This window comes from Falco peregrinus, unplaced genomic scaffold (assembly GCF_023634155.1).
Source record: "Falco peregrinus isolate bFalPer1 unplaced genomic scaffold, bFalPer1.pri scaffold_58, whole genome shotgun sequence".
NCBI lineage: Eukaryota > Metazoa > Chordata > Aves > Falconiformes > Falconidae > Falco > Falco peregrinus.
In genome coordinates, this window is record NW_026599622.1 from 2,438 (window position 1) to 30,311 (window position 27,874).

General features: G+C 44.9%; 1 protein-coding gene across 1 annotated transcript; it reads right to left on the minus strand.

Annotated features, from left to right (window-relative positions):
• LOC129783617 (uncharacterized) lies at window positions 1-27,099 on the minus strand. Its single transcript, XM_055793550.1, has 17 exons — window positions 26,987-27,099; window positions 25,759-25,861; window positions 24,097-24,125; window positions 23,907-23,973; window positions 20,284-20,345; window positions 19,058-19,160; window positions 17,397-17,425; window positions 17,200-17,266; window positions 13,577-13,638; window positions 12,349-12,451; window positions 10,687-10,715; window positions 10,488-10,554; window positions 6,865-6,926; window positions 5,637-5,739; window positions 3,975-4,003; window positions 3,772-3,838; window positions 1-211 (listed from the first exon to the last, which is right to left on the minus strand). Exons 4-17 carry the CDS (start codon window positions 23,944-23,946, stop codon window positions 57-59), a joined length of 978 nt encoding a protein of 325 aa, XP_055649525.1. The 5' UTR covers window positions 23,947-23,973; window positions 24,097-24,125; window positions 25,759-25,861; window positions 26,987-27,099; the 3' UTR covers window positions 1-56.
• Window positions 27,100-27,874: the final 775 nt, after the last annotated feature.

The window sequence follows — 27,874 nt, forward strand, 5'->3', positions numbered from 1 at the left end:
TTCAAGGGCCCCCAGTTACAAACATACAGCAGAACCAGGAGAAGGGGAAATAAGCCTCAGCCGCGGCAGGGCCCAAGCTCCGAGTGCTTCTGGATCTCGCTCCCCACCCCCGCCCCACTGGGAACCCCGGTGTCCTTCACAGGGAATACCTCAGAATCCCAGGGAGATTCAGCATCTTCCTCTTCCTCTGCTCCCACTGCAGTCAGGGCACCTACAAATGCAGGAAGAGGGGAGACACTGAGCCCTTCTATTTCACTCTGCTTTTCCCCATCACCCCTGCGCCCAAAAGGTGCACAGCGGTTCTGTTGCCGAGGACAAACTAAGGAGCGAGTGTTGAATTCGAGGGTTTCTTCACACCCAGCACACAACATACCACGGTATTTCCTTTGGATCGCCACCTCTCTTGCCTCCTCTCCAGCAGGAGATGGCTATGCACAAAGCTTTGCTGCTAGAGAGGGACGCAACATTCTTCGCACAAGAAAAGCGAGCAAGACAGGAAGAAAATCCAGAAGATCATAAAAATACAAAAGGGTCTACTATTGATGAATCACAGGGCCAACCTCGCTTTTGGCATTTTCTCCTGTAGGTGACTCCTTTCACAAACTTTCATTGTCTATGTGCTACTCCTAGAAGCCTCTCCACCCAAGTACAGCAGCGGGTGGTCAGTCGGTCAGACAGATGGGGCTGCTCCTACTCTGCTTCCATGAAGGTACGCTTACCAGACTTCTTCTGTCACTTCACCAGTGTTCACTCAGGTCACAAACAGAAAAATGCAGGCAGCTTCCTACCATACAACTTGATATGCGCCATCACTCCCATCATGTAACATGGGCACCACAATTTTGCTTAGAAGATAGACTTAGATATTTTGTGGATGCAGGAGAGCTGTGACACCTCCCCTGTGCACAGCACAGGCTGAATGACCAGCTTTTCTGGTCAACCGTATCGGCCTGAAAGCTGGATAAAAGCAGACCTGCGAGCACCCAGGGTTTTCTTTTGTACGGGCCTTCTAAGGATGCAAGTCACATTCTCTGTTCAGAGTACGTAGGTGTCTTCGTCTTTCGGATTCTGTTTCAGAGTGCAGTCACTTCAAAATCAGGCGCCATGCTGCTAGAATGAAAAGCAAGCCTTAACTCCTCTTCAGCCTTGCCCATCACGGTCAACGGGAAAGTTTTCAGCAGCAGCTATCTGAGCCTGAAGTCTCCCTTTTTAGGTAAGATTTTAACAACGTTGGAGCCCCTAAGAACCCTTTTCCATAGGGTTTAATCAATCTTGACATTTCTGTATGATGGGTACAGAACAAGGAAGAAGCAGGAAAGATGAAAGGCTACAGTGTTCTTCTACCTGCAAAATTCCAGTTCTCATCGTGTCAGTAACTCCAGTCCGTAATTATTTTCTCCAACCACTGGAAAAATAACTCAAAAACATCAACTAAAAAGATAAGGACTTCTCCCATTAGCTGTTGCAAGTAAAATTTCTTCTTTCCTTGGAGCAGTAATTCACGAGTCTATTTTCTGCCAACACTGGCTTCTATTGGCTTCTGTCAACATTGTGAAAGAGGATGACTCCTCGCTGTCAAGAGTTCTTCACTTTTAGGACAGGGAGAAATTCTTAGTTAAAACACTGGCAGAACCCTACTCCAAGGCTTCTGAAGAGACCACCATTCAAAAAAACGTATATAAAAAATTCACAGGGTAAACCAGATTCCAGTATTGTTGCCTGTCATCTATTGCTACCATGCATTTTTATTAACGGATGCCTGCAGTGCAGCGCACACAAAAAGATGCGAATCCCCCACCTTTTACTCTGTCTGCTCTTCTAGCTAGCGTTGAAAAATGACTTCTGGTCATCTGAGTTCTTTCCAATTAGTCCTCACCTCTCCACTCTATTCTGAGGCTTCCCTCCTCATAAACTGTCTTACATAATGACTTTTTGCAGATTGCAGTGGACAGCAGCTACTCTTCTATACAGAAAACACGAGAACACCACTACTTTGCCTCAAAAATAGATTTTAAGAATGTATTACTATGCGACAGTAACAAAGTAAATAGAATGGGAAATTCCAGCCCTCACTGAACATTTAATTGTGAAAGATACTGTACCTGTTCTCCAGATTTATGAAATCAAGTTGTCAAGGATGGCATTTCAACCCTTTTAGAGTCAGAAATATTTGTGCTGCAGGAATCACGATGCTTTGCCGAAGCAACCTAAATTCCTTAAACCCAAATCCAAACATAAAATGTTTGAAAGAAAGAAATTTTTACATCTACACCTACTTCTTGGCACCTGACCTTCAAGGTAACATACGGCTAAAAACCAGCATGACGCAGCTGAATAAAGCCACGCAGGAAGAACAGCCGACATGAAATGAGCCACGAAAAGGCAACTTTTCTGTGTCGGGAATATCGTAACATACCTGTCCGTTGTGGGGCTACGCTTCACATTACTGTGGAATACACGCATAACCAAAACTCAAGTTTTAACTGAACAACCTCTAACAAGTATTTGTGTGCCTTACCAGAACACCGTCACTGCAAAATAAAGGGCAAGAGAGGACCTGTCGCTTACCCATTGCAAATACAGGAGAGGGAGAAGAGCGAGAGGAGAAGGAGGAAGATACATCTCCTAGAGAGAAGTTTCATCTCTATTATTGTCAAAAGAACAACAATACTGGTTTTTTCTTCGCCTAAAGCACAGATGCCAAAGAACTTGTAACTTCTAAGTAGAGAATACAAATAGTTCCAAGTCCGCTTACTTTTCTGCATATCTGTTCACCTCTCTCTGGTTTATATTGTCAATAGCCAACTGTAGAAACTCTAAAACCTGAATGGCAAATTGTTTCTCATCCGATTAACAAGCGTGATTAATACAAAATACAACACAAATTATCAACTATACAAATCAATAAACCTCAGAACAAAGAAACAAAAAAAACCCCATTAAGGTTACATACCCTCTCCCCAATACATAGCCGACCAGCTAGCCGCCTCAACTTTAGCCTTGTTTCCAAAGAAAAAAGAATTCCTGACAACACGCTGACACTCATTTCCTCCCATCTTGCCTCTCTTCCTCACCTCCCTCCCCTGCCTCTGAGCCTGCCGGTCATTTTCCATGAAACAAGAGAGGGAAGCCTCAGAGGAACGTGTTTGTACATGTTTCAAAACGACTGCCAGACAGGTAGAGATAAAGCCAGGCAAGTAATAATTCCTGCAAACTACAGCTACGGCACGAGCCCAAGAATTCCCCTTTGTGGCTCACCTGCAGCTCCTGGACAGCCTAGCCTACAGCCCCCTAGCCTGGAATCAGCCACAGCACATGCTCAAAGGACCAAGACAATCAGGAACGGGGGGGGGGGGGGGGGGTTGAGCCCCTGAAAGAAAAGCAGACTTTCAGGACTGCCTGAAAAGGGGAGATGACAGCAAGTACGGTGTAGGAAGCTTACATCATGGAAGGGTATGGACAGTGCTGAACAGCAGGCTAGAGGAGGGAGCAAACGCATACACCGAGGTATATTTCAGCACACCACCTGCTCCCGGGATGCCTTGCTAGAGCCATTAATTTCGTATTAGAAAGAAAATTGCAAGTACAATGGCTCTGTTCATAAAAGAACACTACGAAGAGATTGTTATGAACACCTTCAACATCTTCTGCGTGTCCTAAACCAAATTCCTCCAACAGATCCGCAAAACAAATCAATCAGATGCTTTATTAAATACTCCCGTCTAGAAAGATTACGAAGCTAAACCCAGAACTACATGCCGTGAACATTACCTGATTTCTGCTGCATTTTTTTAGGAGAGGTTTCATTCATTTCCAAAACAGATGCAGGGGTCTTCAGCTATGAAAGACAACCCAATGACGACAAAAAAAAAAAAAAAAAAAAAAAAAAAAAAAAAAAAAAATCAAACTTAAAGTAACTACATAATATTTAACGAGCAGGACAAGTAGTCGGTCTGACACAAACAAATACTTACCTGGGAATTGTCGGGGTTCTCCAAAATGCCTGGAGGTAAAAAAATGTTTTGGGAAGTGTTACTTCATTTAGTTGAAGGTACCTTTCACTCCATTCAACATCAGCAGTTTCTACAACTAAGTATTACTCGCAAGCTTTATTCCATCGAGACTGCGATACTTAACATTCAATCCACTTCAACATCCAGCATTTGTATCGGTATACAAGAAATGGACAACGCACGCTTCCCATCGTGCGCCTTGGATTTAAGAAATACTACTCACAGAACTAGGACAATCCATAGGAAGCAGGAAGGACATGCTTGTTAACACAACAACAAGATCAAAATACTTATTTTGAGGAGCTGAATCCTGCCTTCTACAAAGATTATTTCAAAAGCCAAAGCTGGTCTGCTGTAACGAATTACCATAAAACAGGCCAGCAGCACTACGACTGCGATTATCCTACAAGTGTTTAATGTTGAGGAGTATTTTCCTTTCCATTGATGGGACAGAGGAAACGTGGGTGCGGACACAGACACCTCATACACATCATTCAATGAGGTAGAAGCAAACTAGTTCTTATCAGGTTGTTCGGGTCTAGCTTGTGTGGAAAGGAAAAAAACCAACACCTTACAATTGGTTGTAATCTGCATTTATAGCACAGTTCCAAATACGTATTTTTTTAAAAATTTTTTGTCCAACATGGAAATCATTTACAAACCCACACAATCTACTGGCCCACCTATATTTCTCAAGTCCTCTGCTTTAGTCATCTTACAGTTTGAGTCCTCTCATGAAAGAAGTGCACGAAATGTTACTAAGAAGGGCTCCACAGCAAAATTTTCATGTTTACAAAAGCGGTTAAAAAGCAAACAGCATTTGATTTCAGTAAACTTGGTGGTCTAGCAGTACAGAAAAACCTTAGAAAGATTAGCGTAATCACCTTTTACCTCCTTTTTACGCTGACTTTAAACTTCTCTTAGTAGAATCATACAAAGCATGACAACTACTCAGCAAGGGGATTTACAAGCTCCCAGGAGCTTTTAAAGTTTTGCTTCCAGCTTACTAAACTAAAACTGGATACGCTTCTTCAGCTATTCTATCATACTTACACTACAAGCAGGACTGACCGTTTAGTAAAGGAGAAATCCTTCAGATGAGAGTTCTACGCCAAAGAGCAAAACTTCCCTGCCACTCTACACTCCAGATGCTCAAGAGACAGCGGCACAAACTACAGGCAGAAGCCCTTCACAACAAACCCTGAACTTTCAGTCACATTTTAGCTCCTAGGCAAAGCATAACAGCAAGGTATCAAAAATTAAGACGGGGGGAAAGTGCTTGGCCACATCATAGCTTTCTCCTGCTACGTTATCATCCAAGAACGTTCAGGTGTTCAGACAGGTCAGCCCTAAACCACATACACTTTCAGCACTATGCCACAAGAACCCGAACCCAAGGAGATACAAACACATCCAAAGGACACACGCAACGCAAACAAGGTAACTTCCCTTACAACTTGCCAGCAAGCGCCGTGAGAGCTGGTGTTCATTAACAAATACTAAGCACTTCACTGCTATAGCGCGCACCCACACCGTAAGCGCATTCCTAAGGCAGACATCGATAACAGCTCACTTCAGCCTATACGTGTTTACAGACAAACATTTAGTCCACCACGAAGTTACCGGTGTGGCGCTCCCCTGAAACAATCCGCGAGCGTGCTCCGTGTCTGTCTGCAGCTGGAAGCAACACACCAGGTGATCCTTCTTCCGGACTTTCAGAATCCGCCTGTAGAGCATAACACACGGGCGTGAGCATCGGTACAAATTCTCAACTCATTTCTACGCAAAATGTTCCTGCTAAGCCAACTTGCACAGCATGGAATCACAAAAGCCTTTGATCAGCCCCTTGGAAAGGGCACGTCAAGACACAGTCTATTGGAAAATCACAGCAGACTTGTGTGTTTTCAGATCTTGGGCAAAAACCTCACAACTCATCTAAACTAGTCTGTCACGCTGGCAAACTGCACAGCCGCAAGAGAGAATTAACACGGTAACTCGAGCTGTGGGTTGCGAACCCGTAACCGCAGGTCTGGGGGGGGCCCAACTTTCGACTGAACTCGTACCCGACACTCAAATTTGTGCTGATGTTCCCCAGGCACACGTCCTGCAGTGGGGAGCGAACACATTGCTACTCCCGGTTGCACGGGCTGAACAAAGACAAGCAAGACAAAGCTTACAGAAACCAAGGCTCTACAAAAAAAAAACAAACCCCAAAACAACCCAGCAGCATTTGAGCCTTGTATCTTTAAGAAGCGGGTGGGGAAGAGTTCCTTCTTCCTCACAAGAAAAGTCAGAGGGCGTAAGCTACAGACTCTGCTCGCTTTCTTCTAACCCATTACCACAGACAGGAAGAACTAAAAGGGCCAACACAGCCAGCACGTGCGGTATCTCTGTTGAACATTACTCTCAAAAAGGGCCAAAAAGGTAGAAAGGCTCTTTCCCAAAGCAGCTCATCGTCTAGGCTGCAGACCCTAAGGGCAACCACTGAACACGTCAGCGGAACAGAGTTGTGTGGTGAAAAAGCAACAATCCCGCCAGCCCCGCTGAGAAGCTCAGGCTATTTTAAGCAGCAAGAAACTTCACTGCCGCAATACTGTACTAGAAACCCAACTGCAAGGGCCAGTTGCCACGAGACCCAAATCATTAGCTCGACCTACCTTCACCCCAAGCCTCGCTGAGCAGCTAGCACACAGCACAAGTATTTCAAGGGCCCCCAGTTACAAACATACAGCAGAACCAGGAGAAGGGGAAATAAGCCTCAGCCGCGGCAGGGCCCAAGCTCCGAGTGCTTCTGGATCTCGCTCCCCACCCCCGCCCCACTGGGAACCCCGGTGTCCTTCACAGGGAATACCTCAGAATCCCAGGGAGATTCAGCATCTTCCTCTTCCTCTGCTCCCACTGCAGTCAGGGCACCTACAAATGCAGGAAGAGGGGAGACACTGAGCCCTTCTATTTCACTCTGCTTTTCCCCATCACCCCTGCGCCCAAAAGGTGCACAGCGGTTCTGTTGCCGAGGACAAACTAAGGAGCGAGTGTTGAATTCGAGGGTTTCTTCACACCCAGCACACAACATACCACGGTATTTCCTTTGGATCGCCACCTCTCTTGCCTCCTCTCCAGCAGGAGATGGCTATGCACAAAGCTTTGCTGCTAGAGAGGGACGCAACATTCTTCGCACAAGAAAAGCGAGCAAGACAGGAAGAAAATCCAGAAGATCATAAAAATACAAAAGGGTCTACTATTGATGAATCACAGGGCCAACCTCGCTTTTGGCATTTTCTCCTGTAGGTGACTCCTTTCACAAACTTTCATTGTCTATGTGCTACTCCTAGAAGCCTCTCCACCCAAGTACAGCAGCGGGTGGTCAGTCGGTCAGACAGATGGGGCTGCTCCTACTCTGCTTCCATGAAGGTACGCTTACCAGACTTCTTCTGTCACTTCACCAGTGTTCACTCAGGTCACAAACAGAAAAATGCAGGCAGCTTCCTACCATACAACTTGATATGCGCCATCACTCCCATCATGTAACATGGGCACCACAATTTTGCTTAGAAGATAGACTTAGATATTTTGTGGATGCAGGAGAGCTGTGACACCTCCCCTGTGCACAGCACAGGCTGAATGACCAGCTTTTCTGGTCAACCGTATCGGCCTGAAAGCTGGATAAAAGCAGACCTGCGAGCACCCAGGGTTTTCTTTTGTACGGGCCTTCTAAGGATGCAAGTCACATTCTCTGTTCAGAGTACGTAGGTGTCTTCGTCTTTCGGATTCTGTTTCAGAGTGCAGTCACTTCAAAATCAGGCGCCATGCTGCTAGAATGAAAAGCAAGCCTTAACTCCTCTTCAGCCTTGCCCATCACGGTCAACGGGAAAGTTTTCAGCAGCAGCTATCTGAGCCTGAAGTCTCCCTTTTTAGGTAAGATTTTAACAACGTTGGAGCCCCTAAGAACCCTTTTCCATAGGGTTTAATCAATCTTGACATTTCTGTATGATGGGTACAGAACAAGGAAGAAGCAGGAAAGATGAAAGGCTACAGTGTTCTTCTACCTGCAAAATTCCAGTTCTCATCGTGTCAGTAACTCCAGTCCGTAATTATTTTCTCCAACCACTGGAAAAATAACTCAAAAACATCAACTAAAAAGATAAGGACTTCTCCCATTAGCTGTTGCAAGTAAAATTTCTTCTTTCCTTGGAGCAGTAATTCACGAGTCTATTTTCTGCCAACACTGGCTTCTATTGGCTTCTGTCAACATTGTGAAAGAGGATGACTCCTCGCTGTCAAGAGTTCTTCACTTTTAGGACAGGGAGAAATTCTTAGTTAAAACACTGGCAGAACCCTACTCCAAGGCTTCTGAAGAGACCACCATTCAAAAAAACGTATATAAAAAATTCACAGGGTAAACCAGATTCCAGTATTGTTGCCTGTCATCTATTGCTACCATGCATTTTTATTAACGGATGCCTGCAGTGCAGCGCACACAAAAAGATGCGAATCCCCCACCTTTTACTCTGTCTGCTCTTCTAGCTAGCGTTGAAAAATGACTTCTGGTCATCTGAGTTCTTTCCAATTAGTCCTCACCTCTCCACTCTATTCTGAGGCTTCCCTCCTCATAAACTGTCTTACATAATGACTTTTTGCAGATTGCAGTGGACAGCAGCTACTCTTCTATACAGAAAACACGAGAACACCACTACTTTGCCTCAAAAATAGATTTTAAGAATGTATTACTATGCGACAGTAACAAAGTAAATAGAATGGGAAATTCCAGCCCTCACTGAACATTTAATTGTGAAAGATACTGTACCTGTTCTCCAGATTTATGAAATCAAGTTGTCAAGGATGGCATTTCAACCCTTTTAGAGTCAGAAATATTTGTGCTGCAGGAATCACGATGCTTTGCCGAAGCAACCTAAATTCCTTAAACCCAAATCCAAACATAAAATGTTTGAAAGAAAGAAATTTTTACATCTACACCTACTTCTTGGCACCTGACCTTCAAGGTAACATACGGCTAAAAACCAGCATGACGCAGCTGAATAAAGCCACGCAGGAAGAACAGCCGACATGAAATGAGCCACGAAAAGGCAACTTTTCTGTGTCGGGAATATCGTAACATACCTGTCCGTTGTGGGGCTACGCTTCACATTACTGTGGAATACACGCATAACCAAAACTCAAGTTTTAACTGAACAACCTCTAACAAGTATTTGTGTGCCTTACCAGAACACCGTCACTGCAAAATAAAGGGCAAGAGAGGACCTGTCGCTTACCCATTGCAAATACAGGAGAGGGAGAAGAGCGAGAGGAGAAGGAGGAAGATACATCTCCTAGAGAGAAGTTTCATCTCTATTATTGTCAAAAGAACAACAATACTGGTTTTTTCTTCGCCTAAAGCACAGATGCCAAAGAACTTGTAACTTCTAAGTAGAGAATACAAATAGTTCCAAGTCCGCTTACTTTTCTGCATATCTGTTCACCTCTCTCTGGTTTATATTGTCAATAGCCAACTGTAGAAACTCTAAAACCTGAATGGCAAATTGTTTCTCATCCGATTAACAAGCGTGATTAATACAAAATACAACACAAATTATCAACTATACAAATCAATAAACCTCAGAACAAAGAAACAAAAAAACCCCATTAAGGTTACATACCCTCTCCCCAATACATAGCCGACCAGCTAGCCGCCTCAACTTTAGCCTTGTTTCCAAAGAAAAAAGAATTCCTGACAACACGCTGACACTCATTTCCTCCCATCTTGCCTCTCTTCCTCACCTCCCTCCCCTGCCTCTGAGCCTGCCGGTCATTTTCCATGAAACAAGAGAGGGAAGCCTCAGAGGAACGTGTTTGTACATGTTTCAAAACGACTGCCAGACAGGTAGAGATAAAGCCAGGCAAGTAATAATTCCTGCAAACTACAGCTACGGCACGAGCCCAAGAATTCCCCTTTGTGGCTCACCTGCAGCTCCTGGACAGCCTAGCCTACAGCCCCCTAGCCTGGAATCAGCCACAGCACATGCTCAAAGGACCAAGACAATCAGGAACGGGGGGGGGGGGGGGGGGGTTTGAGCCCCTGAAAGAAAAGCAGACTTTCAGGACTGCCTGAAAAGGGGAGATGACAGCAAGTACGGTGTAGGAAGCGTACATCATGGAAGGGTATGGACAGTGCTGAACAGCAGGCTAGAGGAGGGAGCAAACGCATACACCGAGGTATATTTCAGCACACCACCTGCTCCCGGGATGCCTTGCTAGAGCCATTAATTTCGTATTAGAAAGAAAATTGCAAGTACAATGGCTCTGTTCATAAAAGAACACTACGAAGAGATTGTTATGAACACCTTCAACATCTTCTGCGTGTCCTAAACCAAATTCCTCCAACAGATCCGCAAAACAAATCAATCAGATGCTTTATTAAATACTCCCGTCTAGAAAGATTACGAAGCTAAACCCAGAACTACATGCCGTGAACATTACCTGATTTCTGCTGCATTTTTTTAGGAGAGGTTTCATTCATTTCCAAAACAGATGCAGGGGTCTTCAGCTATGAAAGACAACCCAATGACGACAAAAAAAAAAAAAAAAAAAAAAAAAAAAAAAAAAATCAAACTTAAAGTAACTACATAGTATTTAACGAGCAGGACAAGTAGTCGGTCTGACACAAACAAATACTTACCTGGGAATTGTCGGGGTTCTCCAAAATGCCTGGAGGTAAAAAAATGTTTTGGGAAGTGTTACTTCATTTAGTTGAAGGTACCTTTCACTCCATTCAACATCAGCAGTTTCTACAACTAAGTATTACTCGCAAGCTTTATTCCATCGAGACTGCGATACTTAACATTCAATCCACTTCAACATCCAGCATTTGTATCGGTATACAAGAAATGGACAACGCACGCTTCCCATCGTGCGCCTTGGATTTAAGAAATACTACTCACAGAACTAGGACAATCCATAGGAAGCAGGAAGGACATGCTTGTTAACACAACAACAAGATCAAAATACTTATTTTGAGGAGTTGAATCCTGCCTTCTACAAAGATTATTTCAAAAGCCAAAGCTGGTCTGCTGTAACGAATTACCATAAAACAGGCCAGCAGCACTACGACTGCGATTATCCTACAAGTGTTTAATGTTGAGGAGTATTTTCCTTTCCATTGATGGGACAGAGGAAACGTGGGTGCGGACACAGACACCTCATACACATCATTCAATGAGGTAGAAGCAAACTAGTTCTTATCAGGTTGTTCGGGTCTAGCTTGTGTGGAAAGGAAAAAAACCAACACCTTACAATTGGTTGTAATCTGCATTTATAGCACAGTTCCAAATACGTATTTTTTTAAAAATTTTTTGTCCAACATGGAAATCATTTACAAACCCACACAATCTACTGGCCCACCTATATTTCTCAAGTCCTCTGCTTTAGTCATCTTACAGTTTGAGTCCTCTCATGAAAGAAGTGCACGAAATGTTACTAAGAAGGGCTCCACAGCAAAATTTTCATGTTTACAAAAGCGGTTAAAAAGCAAACAGCATTTGATTTCAGTAAACTTGGTGGTCTAGCAGTACAGAAAAACCTTAGAAAGATTAGCGTAATCACCTTTTACCTCCTTTTTACGCTGACTTTAAACTTCTCTTAGTAGAATCATACAAAGCATGACAACTACTCAGCAAGGGGATTTACAAGCTCCCAGGAGCTTTTAAAGTTTTGCTTCCAGCTTACTAAACTAAAACTGGATACGCTTCTTCAGCTATTCTATCATACTTACACTACAAGCAGGACTGACCGTTTAGTAAAGGAGAAATCCTTCAGATGAGAGTTCTACGCCAAAGAGCAAAACTTCCCTGCCACTCTACACTCCAGATGCTCAAGAGACAGCGGCACAAACTACAGGCAGAAGCCCTTCACAACAAACCCTGAACTTTCAGTCACATTTTAGCTCCTAGGCAAAGCATAACAGCAAGGTATCAAAAATTAAGACGGGGGGAAAGTGCTTGGCCACATCATAGCTTTCTCCTGCTACGTTATCATCCAAGAACGTTCAGGTGTTCAGACAGGTCAGCCCTAAACCACATACACTTTCAGCACTATGCCACAAGAACCCGAACCCAAGGAGATACAAACACATCCAAAGGACACACGCAACGCAAACAAGGTAACTTCCCTTACAACTTGCCAGCAAGCGCCGTGAGAGCTGGTGTTCATTAACAAATACTAAGCACTTCACTGCTATAGCGCGCACCCACACCATAAGCGCATTCCTAAGGCAGACATCGATAAAAGCTCACTTCAGCCTATACGTGTTTACAGACAAACATTTAGTCCACCACGAAGTTACCGGTGTGGCGCTCCCCTGAAACAATCCGCGAGCGTGCTCCGTGTCTGTCTGCAGCTGGAAGCAACACACCAGGTGATCCTTCTTCCGGACTTTCAGAATCCGCCTGTAGAGCATAACACACGGGCGTGAGCATCGGTACAAATTCTCAACTCATTTCTACGCAAAATGTTCCTGCTAAGCCAACTTGCACAGCATGGAATCACAAAAGCCTTTGATCAGCCCCTTGGAAAGGGCACGTCAAGACACAGTCTATTGGAAAATCACAGCAGACTTGTGTGTTTTCAGATCTTGGGCAAAAACCTCACAACTCATCTAAACTAGTCTGTCACGCTGGCAAACTGCACAGCCGCAAGAGAGAATTAACACGGTAACTCGAGCTGTGGGTTGCGAACCCGTAACCGCAGGTCTGGGGGGGGCCCAACTTTCGACTGAACTCGTACCCGACACTCAAATTTGTGCTGATGTTCCCCAGGCACACGTCCTGCAGTGGGGAGCGAACACATTGCTACTCCCGGTTGCACGGGCTGAACAAAGACAAGCAAGACAAAGCTTACAGAAACCAAGGCTCTACAAAAAAAAAACAAACCCCAAAACAACCCAGCAGCATTTGAGCCTTGTATCTTTAAGAAGCGGGTGGGGAAGAGTTCCTTCTTCCTCACAAGAAAAGTCAGAGGGCGTAAGCTACAGACTCTGCTCGCTTTCTTCTAACCCATTACCACAGACAGGAAGAACTAAAAGGGCCAACACAGCCAGCACGTGCGGTATCTCTGTTGAACATTACTCTCAAAAAGGGCCAAAAAGGTAGAAAGGCTCTTTCCCAAAGCAGCTCATCGTCTAGGCTGCAGACCCTAAGGGCAACCACTGAACACGTCAGCGGAACAGAGTTGTGTGGTGAAAAAGCAACAATCCCGCCAGCCCCGCTGAGAAGCTCAGGCTATTTTAAGCAGCAAGAAACTTCACTGCCGCAATACTGTACTAGAAACCCAACTGCAAGGGCCAGTTGCCACGAGACCCAAATCATTAGCTCGACCTACCTTCACCCCAAGCCTCGCTGAGCAGCTAGCACACAGCACAAGTATTTCAAGGGCCCCCAGTTACAAACATACAGCAGAACCAGGAGAAGGGGAAATAAGCCTCAGCCGCGGCAGGGCCCAAGCTCCGAGTGCTTCTGGATCTCGCTCCCCACCCCCGCCCCACTGGGAACCCCGGTGTCCTTCACAGGGAATACCTCAGAATCCCAGGGAGATTCAGCATCTTCCTCTTCCTCTGCTCCCACTGCAGTCAGGGCACCTACAAATGCAGGAAGAGGGGAGACACTGAGCCCTTCTATTTCACTCTGCTTTTCCCCATCACCCCTGCGCCCAAAAGGTGCACAGCGGTTCTGTTGCCGAGGACAAACTAAGGAGCGAGTGTTGAATTCGAGGGTTTCTTCACACCCAGCACACAACATACCACGGTATTTCCTTTGGATCGCCACCTCTCTTGCCTCCTCTCCAGCAGGAGATGGCTATGCACAAAGCTTTGCTGCTAGAGAGGGACGCAACATTCTTCGCACAAGAAAAGCGAGCAAGACAGGAAGAAAATCCAGAAGATCATAAAAATACAAAAGGGTCTACTATTGATGAATCACAGGGCCAACCTCGCTTTTGGCATTTTCTCCTGTAGGTGACTCCTTTCACAAACTTTCATTGTCTATGTGCTACTCCTAGAAGCCTCTCCACCCAAGTACAGCAGCGGGTGGTCAGTCGGTCAGACAGATGGGGCTGCTCCTACTCTGCTTCCATGAAGGTACGCTTACCAGACTTCTTCTGTCACTTCACCAGTGTTCACTCAGGTCACAAACAGAAAAATGCAGGCAGCTTCCTACCATACAACTTGATATGCGCCATCACTCCCATCATGTAACATGGGCACCACAATTTTGCTTAGAAGATAGACTTAGATATTTTGTGGATGCAGGAGAGCTGTGACACCTCCCCTGTGCACAGCACAGGCTGAATGACCAGCTTTTCTGGTCAACCGTATCGGCCTGAAAGCTGGATAAAAGCAGACCTGCGAGCACCCAGGGTTTTCTTTTGTACGGGCCTTCTAAGGATGCAAGTCACATTCTCTGTTCAGAGTACGTAGGTGTCTTCGTCTTTCGGATTCTGTTTCAGAGTGCAGTCACTTCAAAATCAGGCGCCATGCTGCTAGAATGAAAAGCAAGCCTTAACTCCTCTTCAGCCTTGCCCATCACGGTCAACGGGAAAGTTTTCAGCAGCAGCTATCTGAGCCTGAAGTCTCCCTTTTTAGGTAAGATTTTAACAACGTTGGAGCCCCTAAGAACCCTTTTCCATAGGGTTTAATCAATCTTGACATTTCTGTATGATGGGTACAGAACAAGGAAGAAGCAGGAAAGATGAAAGGCTACAGTGTTCTTCTACCTGCAAAATTCCAGTTCTCATCGTGTCAGTAACTCCAGTCCGTAATTATTTTCTCCAACCACTGGAAAAATAACTCAAAAACATCAACTAAAAAGATAAGGACTTCTCCCATTAGCTGTTGCAAGTAAAATTTCTTCTTTCCTTGGAGCAGTAATTCACGAGTCTATTTTCTGCCAACACTGGCTTCTATTGGCTTCTGTCAACATTGTGAAAGAGGATGACTCCTCGCTGTCAAGAGTTCTTCACTTTTAGGACAGGGAGAAATTCTTAGTTAAAACACTGGCAGAACCCTACTCCAAGGCTTCTGAAGAGACCACCATTCAAAAAAACGTATATAAAAAATTCACAGGGTAAACCAGATTCCAGTATTGTTGCCTGTCATCTATTGCTACCATGCATTTTTATTAACGGATGCCTGCAGTGCAGCGCACACAAAAAGATGCGAATCCCCCACCTTTTACTCTGTCTGCTCTTCTAGCTAGCGTTGAAAAATGACTTCTGGTCATCTGAGTTCTTTCCAATTAGTCCTCACCTCTCCACTCTATTCTGAGGCTTCCCTCCTCATAAACTGTCTTACATAATGACTTTTTGCAGATTGCAGTGGACAGCAGCTACTCTTCTATACAGAAAACACGAGAACACCACTACTTTGCCTCAAAAATAGATTTTAAGAATGTATTACTATGCGACAGTAACAAAGTAAATAGAATGGGAAATTCCAGCCCTCACTGAACATTTAATTGTGAAAGATACTGTACCTGTTCTCCAGATTTATGAAATCAAGTTGTCAAGGATGGCATTTCAACCCTTTTAGAGTCAGAAATATTTGTGCTGCAGGAATCACGATGCTTTGCCGAAGCAACCTAAATTCCTTAAACCCAAATCCAAACATAAAATGTTTGAAAGAAAGAAATTTTTACATCTACACCTACTTCTTGGCACCTGACCTTCAAGGTAACATACGGCTAAAAACCAGCATGACGCAGCTGAATAAAGCCACGCAGGAAGAACAGCCGACATGAAATGAGCCACGAAAAGGCAACTTTTCTGTGTCGGGAATATCGTAACATACCTGTCCGTTGTGGGGCTACGCTTCACATTACTGTGGAATACACGCATAACCAAAACTCAAGTTTTAACTGAACAACCTCTAACAAGTATTTGTGTGCCTTACCAGAACACCGTCACTGCAAAATAAAGGGCAAGAGAGGACCTGTCGCTTACCCATTGCAAATACAGGAGAGGGAGAAGAGCGAGAGGAGAAGGAGGAAGATACATCTCCTAGAGAGAAGTTTCATCTCTATTATTGTCAAAAGAACAACAATACTGGTTTTTTCTTCGCCTAAAGCACAGATGCCAAAGAACTTGTAACTTCTAAGTAGAGAATACAAATAGTTCCAAGTCCGCTTACTTTTCTGCATATCTGTTCACCTCTCTCTGGTTTATATTGTCAATAGCCAATTGTAGAAACTCTAAAACCTGAATGGCAAATTGTTTCTCATCCGATTAACAAGCGTGATTAATACAAAATACAACACAAATTATCAACTATACAAATCAATAAACCTCAGAACAAAGAAACAAAAAAACCCCATTAAGGTTACATACCCTCTCCCCAATACATAGCCGACCAGCTAGCCGCCTCAACTTTAGCCTTGTTTCCAAAGAAAAAAGAATTCCTGACAACACGCTGACACTCATTTCCTCCCATCTTGCCTCTCTTCCTCACCTCCCTCCCCTGCCTCTGAGCCTGCCGGTCATTTTCCATGAAACAAGAGAGGGAAGCCTCAGAGGAACGTGTTTGTACATGTTTCAAAACGACTGCCAGACAGGTAGAGATAAAGCCAGGCAAGTAATAATTCCTGCAAACTACAGCTACGGCACGAGCCCAAGAATTCCCCTTTGTGGCTCACCTGCAGCTCCTGGACAGCCTAGCCTACAGCCCCCTAGCCTGGAATCAGCCACAGCACATGCTCAAAGGACCAAGACAATCAGGAACGGGGGGGGGGGGGCGCGGGGTTGAGCCCCTGAAAGAAAAGCAGACTTTCAGGACTGCCTGAAAAGGGGAGATGACAGCAAGTACGGTGTAGGAAGCGTACATCATGGAAGGGTATGGACAGTGCTGAACAGCAGGCTAGAGGAGGGAGCAAACGCATACACCGAGGTATATTTCAGCACACCACCTGCTCCCGGGATGCCTTGCTAGAGCCATTAATTTCGTATTAGAAAGAAAATTGCAAGTACAATGGCTCTGTTCATAAAAGAACACTACGAAGAGATTGTTATGAACACCTTCAACATCTTCTGCGTGTCCTAAACCAAATTCCTCCAACAGATCCGCAAAACAAATCAATCAGATGCTTTATTAAATACTCCCGTCTAGAAAGATTACGAAGCTAAACCCAGAACTACATGCCGTGAACATTACCTGATTTCTGCTGCATTTTTTTAGGAGAGGTTTCATTCATTTCCAAAACAGATGCAGGGGTCTTCAGCTATGAAAGACAACCCAATGACGACAAAAAAAAAAAAAAAAAATAAAAAAAAATAAAATCAAACTTAAAGTAACTACATAATATTTAACGAGCAGGACAAGTAGTCGGTCTGACACAAACAAATACTTACCTGGGAATTGTCGGGGTTCTCCAAAATGCCTGGAGGTAAAAAAATGTTTTGGGAAGTGTTACTTCATTTAATTGAAGGTACCCTTCACTCCATTCAACATCAGCAGTTTCTACAACTAAGTATTACTCGCAAGCTTTATTCCATCGAGACTGCGATACTTAACATTCAATCCACTTCAACATCCAGCATTTGTATCGGTATACAAGAAATGGACAACGCACGCTTCCCATCGTGCGCCTTGGATTTAAGAAATACTACTCACAGAACTAGGACAATCCATAGGAAGCAGGAAGGACATGCTTGTTAACACAACAACAAGATCAAAATACTTATTTTGAGGAGCTGAATCCTGCCTTCTACAAAGATTATTTCAAAAGCCAAAGCTGGTCTGCTGTAACGAATTACCATAAAACAGGCCAGCAGCACTACGACTGCGATTATCCTACAAGTGTTTAATGTTGAGGAGTATTTTCCTTTCCATTGATGGGACAGAGGAAACGTGGGTGCGGACACAGACACCTCATACACATCATTCAATGAGGTAGAAGCAAACTAGTTCTTATCAGGTTGTTCGGGTCTAGCTTGTGTGGAAAGGAAAAAAACCAACACCTTACAATTGGTTGTAATCTGCATTTATAGCACAGTTCCAAATATGTATTTTTTTAAAAATTTTTTGTCCAACATGGAAATCATTTACAAACCCACACAATCTACTGGCCCACCTATATTTCTCAAGTCCTCTGCTTTAGTCATCTTACAGTTTGAGTCCTCTCATGAAAGAAGTGCACGAAATGTTACTAAGAAGGGCTCCACAGCAAAATTTTCATGTTTACAAAAGCGGTTAAAAAGCAAACAGCATTTGATTTCAGTAAACTTGGTGGTCTAGCAGTACAGAAAAACCTTAGAAAGATTAGCGTAATCACCTTTTACCTCCTTTTTACGCTGACTTTAAACTTCTCTTAGTAGAATCATACAAAGCATGACAACTACTCAGCAAGGGGATTTACAAGCTCCCAGGAGCTTTTAAAGTTTTGCTTCCAGCTTACTAAACTAAAACTGGATACGTTTCTTCAGCTATTCTATCATACTTACACTACAAGCAGGACTGACCGTTTAGTAAAGGAGAAATCCTTCAGATGAGAGTTCTACGCCAACAGCAAAACTTCCCTGCCACTCTACACTCCAGATGCTCAAGAGACAGCGGCACAAACTACAGGCAGAAGCCCTTCACAACAAACCCTGAACTTTCAGTCACATTTTAGCTCCTAGGCAAAGCATAACAGCAAGGTATCAAAAATTAAGACGGGGGGAAAGTGCTTGGCCACATCATAGCTTTCTCCTGCTACGTTATCATCCAAGAACGTTCAGGTGTTCAGACAGGTCAGCCCTAAACCACATACACTTTCAGCACTATGCCACAAGAACCCGAACCCAAGGAGATACAAACACATCCAAAGGACACACGCAACGCAAACAAGGTAACTTCCCTTACAACTTGCCAGCAAGCGCCGTGAGAGCTGGTGTTCATTAACAAATACTAAGCACTTCACTGCTATAGCGCGCACCCACACCGTAAGCGCATTCCTAAGGCAGACATCGATAAAAGCTCACTTCAGCCTATACGTGTTTACAGACAAACATTTAGTCCACCACGAAGTTACCGGTGTGGCGCTCCCCTGAAACAATCCGCGAGCGTGCTCCGTGTCTGTCTGCAGCTGGAAGCAACACACCAGGTGATCCTTCTTCCGGACTTTCAGAATCCGCCTGTAGAGCATAACACACGGGCGTGAGCATCGGTACAATTTCTCAACTCATTTCTACGCAAAATGTTCCTGCTAAGCCAACTTGCACAGCATGGAATCACAAAAGCCTTTGATCAGCCCCTTGGAAAGGGCACGTCAAGACACAGTATATTGGAAAATCACAGCAGACTTGTGTGTTTTCAGATCTTGGGCAAAAACCTCACAACTCATCTAAACTAGTCTGTCACGCTGGCAAACTGCACAGCCGCAAGAGAGAATTAACATGGTAACTCGAGCTGTGGGTTGCGAACCCGTAACCGCAGGTCTGGGGGGGGCCCAACTTTCGACTGAACTCGTACCCGACACTCAAATTTGTGCTGATGTTCCCCAGGCACACGTCCTGCAGTGGGGAGCGAACACATTGCTACTCCCGGTTGCAAGGGCTGAACAAAGACAAGCAAGACAAAGCTTACAGAAACCAAGGCTCTACAAAAAAAACAAACCCCAAAACAACCCAGCAGCATTTGAGCCTTGTATCTTTAAGAAGCGGGTGGGGAAGAGTTCCTTCTTCCTCACAAGAAAAGTCAGAGGGCGTAAGCTACAGACTCTGCTCGCTTTCTTCTAACCCATTACCACAGACAGGAAGAACTAAAAGGGCCAACACAGCCAGCACGTGCGGTATCTCTGTTGAACATTACTCTCAAAAAGGGCCAAAAAGGTAGAAAGGCTCTTTCCCAAAGCAGCTCATCGTCTAGGCTGCAGACCCTAAGGGCAACCACTGAACACGTCAGCGGAACAGAGTTGTGTGGTGAAAAAGCAACAATCCCGCCAGCCCCGCTGAGAAGCTCAGGCTATTTTAAGCAGCAAGAAACTTCACTGCCGCAATACTGTACTAGAAACCCAACTGCAAGGGCCAGTTGCCACGAGACCCAAATCATTAGCTCGACCTACCTTCACCCCAAGCCTCGCTGAGCAGCTAGCACACAGCACAAGTACTTCAAGGGCCCCCAGTTACAAACATACAGCAGAACCAGGAGAAGGGGAAATAAGCCTCAGCCGCGGCAGGGCCCAAGCTCCGAGTGCTTCTGGATCTCGCTCCCCACCCCCGCCCCACTGGGAACCCCGGTGTCCTTCACAGGGAATACCTCAGAATCCCAGGGAGATTCAGCATCTTCCTCTTCCTCTGCTCCCACTGCAGTCAGGGCACCTACAAATGCAGGAAGAGGGGAGACACTGAGCCCTTCTATTTCACTCTGCTTTTCCCCATCACCCCTGCGCCCAAAAGGTGCACAGCGGTTCTGTTGCTGAGGACAAACTAAGGAGCGAGTGTTGAATTCGAGGGTTTCTTCACACCCAGCACACAACATACCACGGTATTTCCTTTGGATCGCCACCTCTCTTGCCTCCTCTCCAGCAGGAGATGGCTATGCACAAAGCTTTGCTGCTAGAGAGGGACGCAACATTCTTCGCACAAGAAAAGCGAGCAAGACAGGAAGAAAATCCAGAAGATCATAAAAATACAAAAGGGTCTACTATTGATGAATCACAGGGCCAACCTCGCTTTTGGCATTTTCTCCTGTAGGTGACTCCTTTCACAAACTTTCATTGTCTATGTGCTACTCCTAGAAGCCTCTCCACCCAAGTACAGCAGCGGGTGGTCAGTCGGTCAGACAGATGGGGCTGCTCCTACTCTGCTTCCATGAAGGTACGCTTACCAGACTTCTTCTGTCACTTCACCAGTGTTCACTCAGGTCACAAACAGAAAAATGCAGGCAGCTTCCTACCATACAACTTGATATGCGCCATCACTCCCATCATGTAACATGGGCACCACAATTTTGCTTAGAAGATAGACTTAGATATTTTGTGGATGCAGGAGAGCTGTGACACCTCCCCTGTGCACAGCACAGGCTGAATGACCAGCTTTTCTGGTCAACCGTATCGGCCTGAAAGCTGGATAAAAGCAGACCTGCGAGCACCCAGGGTTTTCTTTTGTACGGGCCTTCTAAGGATGCAAGTCACATTCTCTGTTCAGAGTACGTAGGTGTCTTCGTCTTTCGGATTCTGTTTCAGAGTGCAGTCACTTCAAAATCAGGCGCCATGCTGCTAGAATGAAAAGCAAGCCTTAACTCCTCTTCAGCCTTGCCCATCACGGTCAACGGGAAAGTTTTCAGCAGCAGCTATCTGAGCCTGAAGTCTCCCTTTTTAGGTAAGATTTTAACAACGTTGGAGCCCCTAAGAACCCTTTTCCATAGGGTTTAATCAATCTTGACATTTCTGTATGATGGGTACAGAACAAGGAAGAAGCAGGAAAGATGAAAGGCTACAGTGTTCTTCTACCTGCAAAATTCCAGTTCTCATCGTGTCAGTAACTCCAGTCCGTAATTATTTTCTCCAACCACTGGAAAAATAACTCAAAAACATCAACTAAAAAGATAAGGACTTCTCCCATTAGCTGTTGCAAGTAAAATTTCTTCTTTCCTTGGAGCAGTAATTCACGAGTCTATTTTCTGCCAACACTGGCTTCTATTGGCTTCTGTCAACATTGTGAAAGAGGATGACTCCTCGCTGTCAAGAGTTCTTCACTTTTAGGACAGGGAGAAATTCTTAGTTAAAACACTGGCAGAACCCTACTCCAAGGCTTCTGAAGAGACCACCATTCAAAAAAACGTATATAAAAAATTCACAGGGTAAACCAGATTCCAGTATTGTTGCCTGTCATCTATTGCTACCATGCATTTTTATTAACGGATGCCTGCAGTGCAGCGCACACAAAAAGATGCGAATCCCCCACCTTTTACTCTGTCTGCTCTTCTAGCTAGCGTTGAAAAATGACTTCTGGTCATCTGAGTTCTTTCCAATTAGTCCTCACCTCTCCACTCTATTCTGAGGCTTCCCTCCTCATAAACTGTCTTACATAATGACTTTTTGCAGATTGCAGTGGACAGCAGCTACTCTTCTATACAGAAAACACGAGAACACCACTACTTTGCCTCAAAAATAGATTTTAAGAATGTATTACTATGCGACAGTAACAAAGTAAATAGAATGGGAAATTCCAGCCCTCACTGAACATTTAATTGTGAAAGATACTGTACCTGTTCTCCAGATTTATGAAATCAAGTTGTCAAGGATGGCATTTCAACCCTTTTAGAGTCAGAAATATTTGTGCTGCAGGAATCACGATGCTTTGCCGAAGCAACCTAAATTCCTTAAACCCAAATCCAAACATAAAATGTTTGAAAGAAAGAAATTTTTACATCTACACCTACTTCTTGGCACCTGACCTTCAAGGTAACATACGGCTAAAAACCAGCATGACGCAGCTGAATAAAGCCACGCAGGAAGAACAGCCGACATGAAATGAGCCACGAAAAGGCAACTTTTCTGTGTCGGGAATATCGTAACATACCTGTCCGTTGTGGGGCTACGCTTCACATTACTGTGGAATACACGCATAACCAAAACTCAAGTTTTAACTGAACAACCTCTAACAAGTATTTGTGTGCCTTACCAGAACACCGTCACTGCAAAATAAAGGGCAAGAGAGGACCTGTCGCTTACCCATTGCAAATACAGGAGAGGGAGAAGAGCGAGAGGAGAAGGAGGAAGATACATCTCCTAGAGAGAAGTTTCATCTCTATTATTGTCAAAAGAACAACAATACTGGTTTTTTCTTCGCCTAAAGCACAGATGCCAAAGAACTTGTAACTTCTAAGTAGAGAATACAAATAGTTCCAAGTCCGCTTACTTTTCTGCATATCTGTTCACCTCTCTCTGGTTTATATTGTCAATAGCCAATTGTAGAAACTCTAAAACCTGAATGGCAAATTGTTTCTCATCCGATTAACAAGCGTGATTAATACAAAATACAACACAAATTATCAACTATACAAATCAATAAACCTCAGAACAAAGAAACAAAAAAACCCCATTAAGGTTACATACCCTCTCCCCAATACATAGCCGACCAGCTAGCCGCCTCAACTTTAGCCTTGTTTCCAAAGAAAAAAGAATTCCTGACAACACGCTGACACTCATTTCCTCCCATCTTGCCTCTCTTCCTCACCTCCCTCCCCTGCCTCTGAGCCTGCCGGTCATTTTCCATGAAACAAGAGAGGGAAGCCTCAGAGGAACGTGTTTGTACATGTTTCAAAACGACTGCCAGACAGGTAGAGATAAAGCCAGGCAAGTAATAATTCCTGCAAACTACAGCTACGGCACGAGCCCAAGAATTCCCCTTTGTGGCTCACCTGCAGCTCCTGGACAGCCTAGCCTACAGCCCCCTAGCCTGGAATCAGCCACAGCACATGCTCAAAGGACCAAGACAATCAGGAACGGGGGGGGGGGGGCGCGGGGTTGAGCCCCTGAAAGAAAAGCAGACTTTCAGGACTGCCTGAAAAGGGGAGATGACAGCAAGTACGGTGTAGGAAGCGTACATCATGGAAGGGTATGGACAGTGCTGAACAGCAGGCTAGAGGAGGGAGCAAACGCATACACCGAGGTATATTTCAGCACACCACCTGCTCCCGGGATGCCTTGCTAGAGCCATTAATTTCGTATTAGAAAGAAAATTGCAAGTACAATGGCTCTGTTCATAAAAGAACACTACGAAGAGATTGTTATGAACACCTTCAACATCTTCTGCGTGTCCTAAACCAAATTCCTCCAACAGATCCGCAAAACAAATCAATCAGATGCTTTATTAAATACTCCCGTCTAGAAAGATTACGAAGCTAAACCCAGAACTACATGCCGTGAACATTACCTGATTTCTGCTGCATTTTTTTAGGAGAGGTTTCATTCATTTCCAAAACAGATGCAGGGGTCTTCAGCTATGAAAGACAACCCAATGACGACAAAAAAAAAAAAAAAAAAAAAAAAAATCAAACTTAAAGTAACTACATAGTATTTAACGAGCAGGACAAGTAGTCGGTCTGACACAAACAAATACTTACCTGGGAATTGTCGGGGTTCTCCAAAATGCCTGGAGGTAAAAAAATGTTTTGGGAAGTGTTACTTCATTTAGTTGAAGGTACCTTTCACTCCATTCAACATCAGCAGTTTCTACAACTAAGTATTACTCGCAAGCTTTATTCCATCGAGACTGCGATACTTAACATTCAATCCACTTCAACATCCAGCATTTGTATCGGTATACAAGAAATGGACAACGCACGCTTCCCATCGTGCGCCTTGGATTTAAGAAATACTACTCACAGAACTAGGACAATCCATAGGAAGCAGGAAGGACATGCTTGTTAACACAACAACAAGATCAAAATACTTATTTTGAGGAGCTGAATCCTGCCTTCTACAAAGATTATTTCAAAAGCCAAAGCTGGTCTGCTGTAACGAATTACCATAAAACAGGCCAGCAGCACTACGACTGCGATTATCCTACAAGTGTTTAATGTTGAGGAGTATTTTCCTTTCCATTGATGGGACAGAGGAAACGTGGGTGCGGACACAGACACCTCATACACATCATTCAATGAGGTAGAAGCAAACTAGTTCTTATCAGGTTGTTCGGGTCTAGCTTGTGTGGAAAGGAAAAAAACCAACACCTTACAATTGGTTGTAATCTGCATTTATAGCACAGTTCCAAATACGTATTTTTTTAAAAATTTTTTGTCCAACATGGAAATCATTTACAAACCCACACAATCTACTGGCCCACCTATATTTCTCAAGTCCTCTGCTTTAGTCATCTTACAGTTTGAGTCCTCTCATGAAAGAAGTGCACGAAATGTTACTAAGAAGGGCTCCACAGCAAAATTTTCATGTTTACAAAAGCGGTTAAAAAGCAAACAGCATTTGATTTCAGTAAACTTGGTGGTCTAGCAGTACAGAAAAACCTTAGAAAGATTAGCGTAATCACCTTTTACCTCCTTTTTACGCTGACTTTAAACTTCTCTTAGTAGAATCATACAAAGCATGACAACTACTCAGCAAGGGGATTTACAAGCTCCCAGGAGCTTTTGAAGTTTTGCTTCCAGCTTACTAAACTAAAACTGGATACGCTTCTTCAGCTATTCTATCATACTTACACTACAAGCAGGACTGACCGTTTAGTAAAGGAGAAATCCTTCAGATGAGAGTTCTACGCCAAAGAGCAAAACTTCCCTGCCACTCTACACTCCAGATGCTCAAGAGACAGCGGCACAAACTACAGGCAGAAGCCCTTCACAACAAACCCTGAACTTTCAGTCACATTTTAGCTCCTAGGCAAAGCATAACAGCAAGGTATCAAAAATTAAGACGGGGGGAAAGTGCTTGGCCACATCATAGCTTTCTCCTGCTACGTTATCATCCAAGAACGTTCAGGTGTTCAGACAGGTCAGCCCTAAACCACATACACTTTCAGCACTATGCCACAAGAACCCGAACCCAAGGAGATACAAACACATCCAAAGGACACACGCAACGCAAACAAGGTAACTTCCCTTACAACTTGCCAGCAAGCGCCGTGAGAGCTGGTGTTCATTAACAAATACTAAGCACTTCACTGCTATAGCGCGCACCCACACCGTAAGCGCATTCCTAAGGCAGACATCGATAAAAGCTCACTTCAGCCTATACGTGTTTACAGACAAACATTTAGTCCACCACGAAGTTACCGGTGTGGCGCTCCCCTGAAACAATCCGCGAGCGTGCTCCGTGTCTGTCTGCAGCTGGAAGCAACACACCAGGTGATCCTTCTTCCGGACTTTCAGAATCCGCCTGTAGAGCATAACACACGGGCGTGAGCATCGGTACAAATTCTCAACTCATTTCTACGCAAAATGTTCCTGCTAAGCCAACTTGCACAGCATGGAATCACAAAAGCCTTTGATCAGCCCCTTGGAAAGGGCACGTCAAGACACAGTCTATTGGAAAATCACAGCAGACTTGTGTGTTTTCAGATCTTGGGCAAAAACCTCACAACTCATCTAAACTAGTCTGTCACGCTGGCAAACTGCACAGCCGCAAGAGAGAATTAACACGGTAACTCGAGCTGTGGGTTGCGAACCCGTAACCGCAGGTCTGGGGGGGGCCCAACTTTCGACTGAACTCGTACCCGACACTCAAATTTGTGCTGATGTTCCCCAGGCACACGTCCTGCAGTGGGGAGCGAACACATTGCTACTCCCGGTTGCACGGGCTGAACAAAGACAAGCAAGACAAAGCTTACAGAAACCAAGGCTCTACAAAAAAAAAACAAACCCCAAAACAACCCAGCAGCATTTGAGCCTTGTATCTTTAAGAAGCGGGTGGGGAAGAGTTCCTTCTTCCTCACAAGAAAAGTCAGAGGGCGTAAGCTACAGACTCTGCTCGCTTTCTTCTAACCCATTACCACAGACAGGAAGAACTAAAAGGGCCAACACAGCCAGCACGTGCGGTATCTCTGTTGAACATTACTCTCAAAAAGGGCCAAAAAGGTAGAAAGGCTCTTTCCCAAAGCAGCTCATCGTCTAGGCTGCAGACCCTAAGGGCAACCACTGAACACGTCAGCGGAACAGAGTTGTGTGGTGAAAAAGCAACAATCCCGCCAGCCCCGCTGAGAAGCTCAGGCTATTTTAAGCAGCAAGAAACTTCACTGCCGCAATACTGTACTAGAAACCCAACTGCAAGGGCCAGTTGCCACGAGACCCAAATCATTAGCTCGACCTACCTTCACCCCAAGCCTCGCTGAGCAGCTAGCACACAGCACAAGTATTTCAAGGGCCCCCAGTTACAAACATACAGCAGAACCAGGAGAAGGGGAAATAAGCCTCAGCCGCGGCAGGGCCCAAGCTCCGAGTGCTTCTGGATCTCGCTCCCCACCCCCGCCCCACTGGGAACCCCGGTGTCCTTCACAGGGAATACCTCAGAATCCCAGGGAGATTCAGCATCTTCCTCTTCCTCTGCTCCCACTGCAGTCAGGGCACCTACAAATGCAGGAAGAGGGGAGACACTGAGCCCTTCTATTTCACTCTGCTTTTCCCCATCACCCCTGCGCCCAAAAGGTGCACAGCGGTTCTGTTGCCGAGGACAAACTAAGGAGCGAGTGTTGAATTCGAGGGTTTCTTCACACCCAGCACACAACATACCACGGTATTTCCTTTGGATCGCCACCTCTCTTGCCTCCTCTCCAGCAGGAGATGGCTATGCACAACAGCTGACACAGCTACAAGCAGCACTGAACACGGGTTTGTGTCACGCTCAGGAAGAGGCTCCAGCACGCTGCAGCCCTGTGGCATAGTGTTCTAGGTCACCTGCTCTCCAGTCTACAGCTCCAGAATTTTCCACTGACTACCACTATCCACTGTACAAGAAGTACCATAGAAACACCACCCGACACATCTTCACGCTAAGATCAGCAAGAAACAATGCTCCTTTTGTAGCGCTACCAGAAAAGATCTTCCTTGCCTAGCAGTTTTTACCCTGCACCTTCCCAGAAGGTAGACACCTAAGCATTGCCATTTAAAAAGAGGAGAGGCTCACAGCCCAAAATCTCACCCCAAACACACAACTTGTCTCTATCTCAGGGGCCAACATCCCAATCTCTTCTCTACTAGGCACACGCAAGGCTCAGTCTCAGTAGGTTCCTGGCCAGATTAAACTATCTTCATTTCTCTGTTTTAAGCTAGTCCGTTAGGTAAAACTGATTCAGGATTCGCTCTCGTGGAGACACGCACACAAAAACGGGAAAGGAGCTAGAGACCAGTGAGGGCACCCGTCCTAGCAGAGGGGAACTGCTGGTTCCAGCCTCAG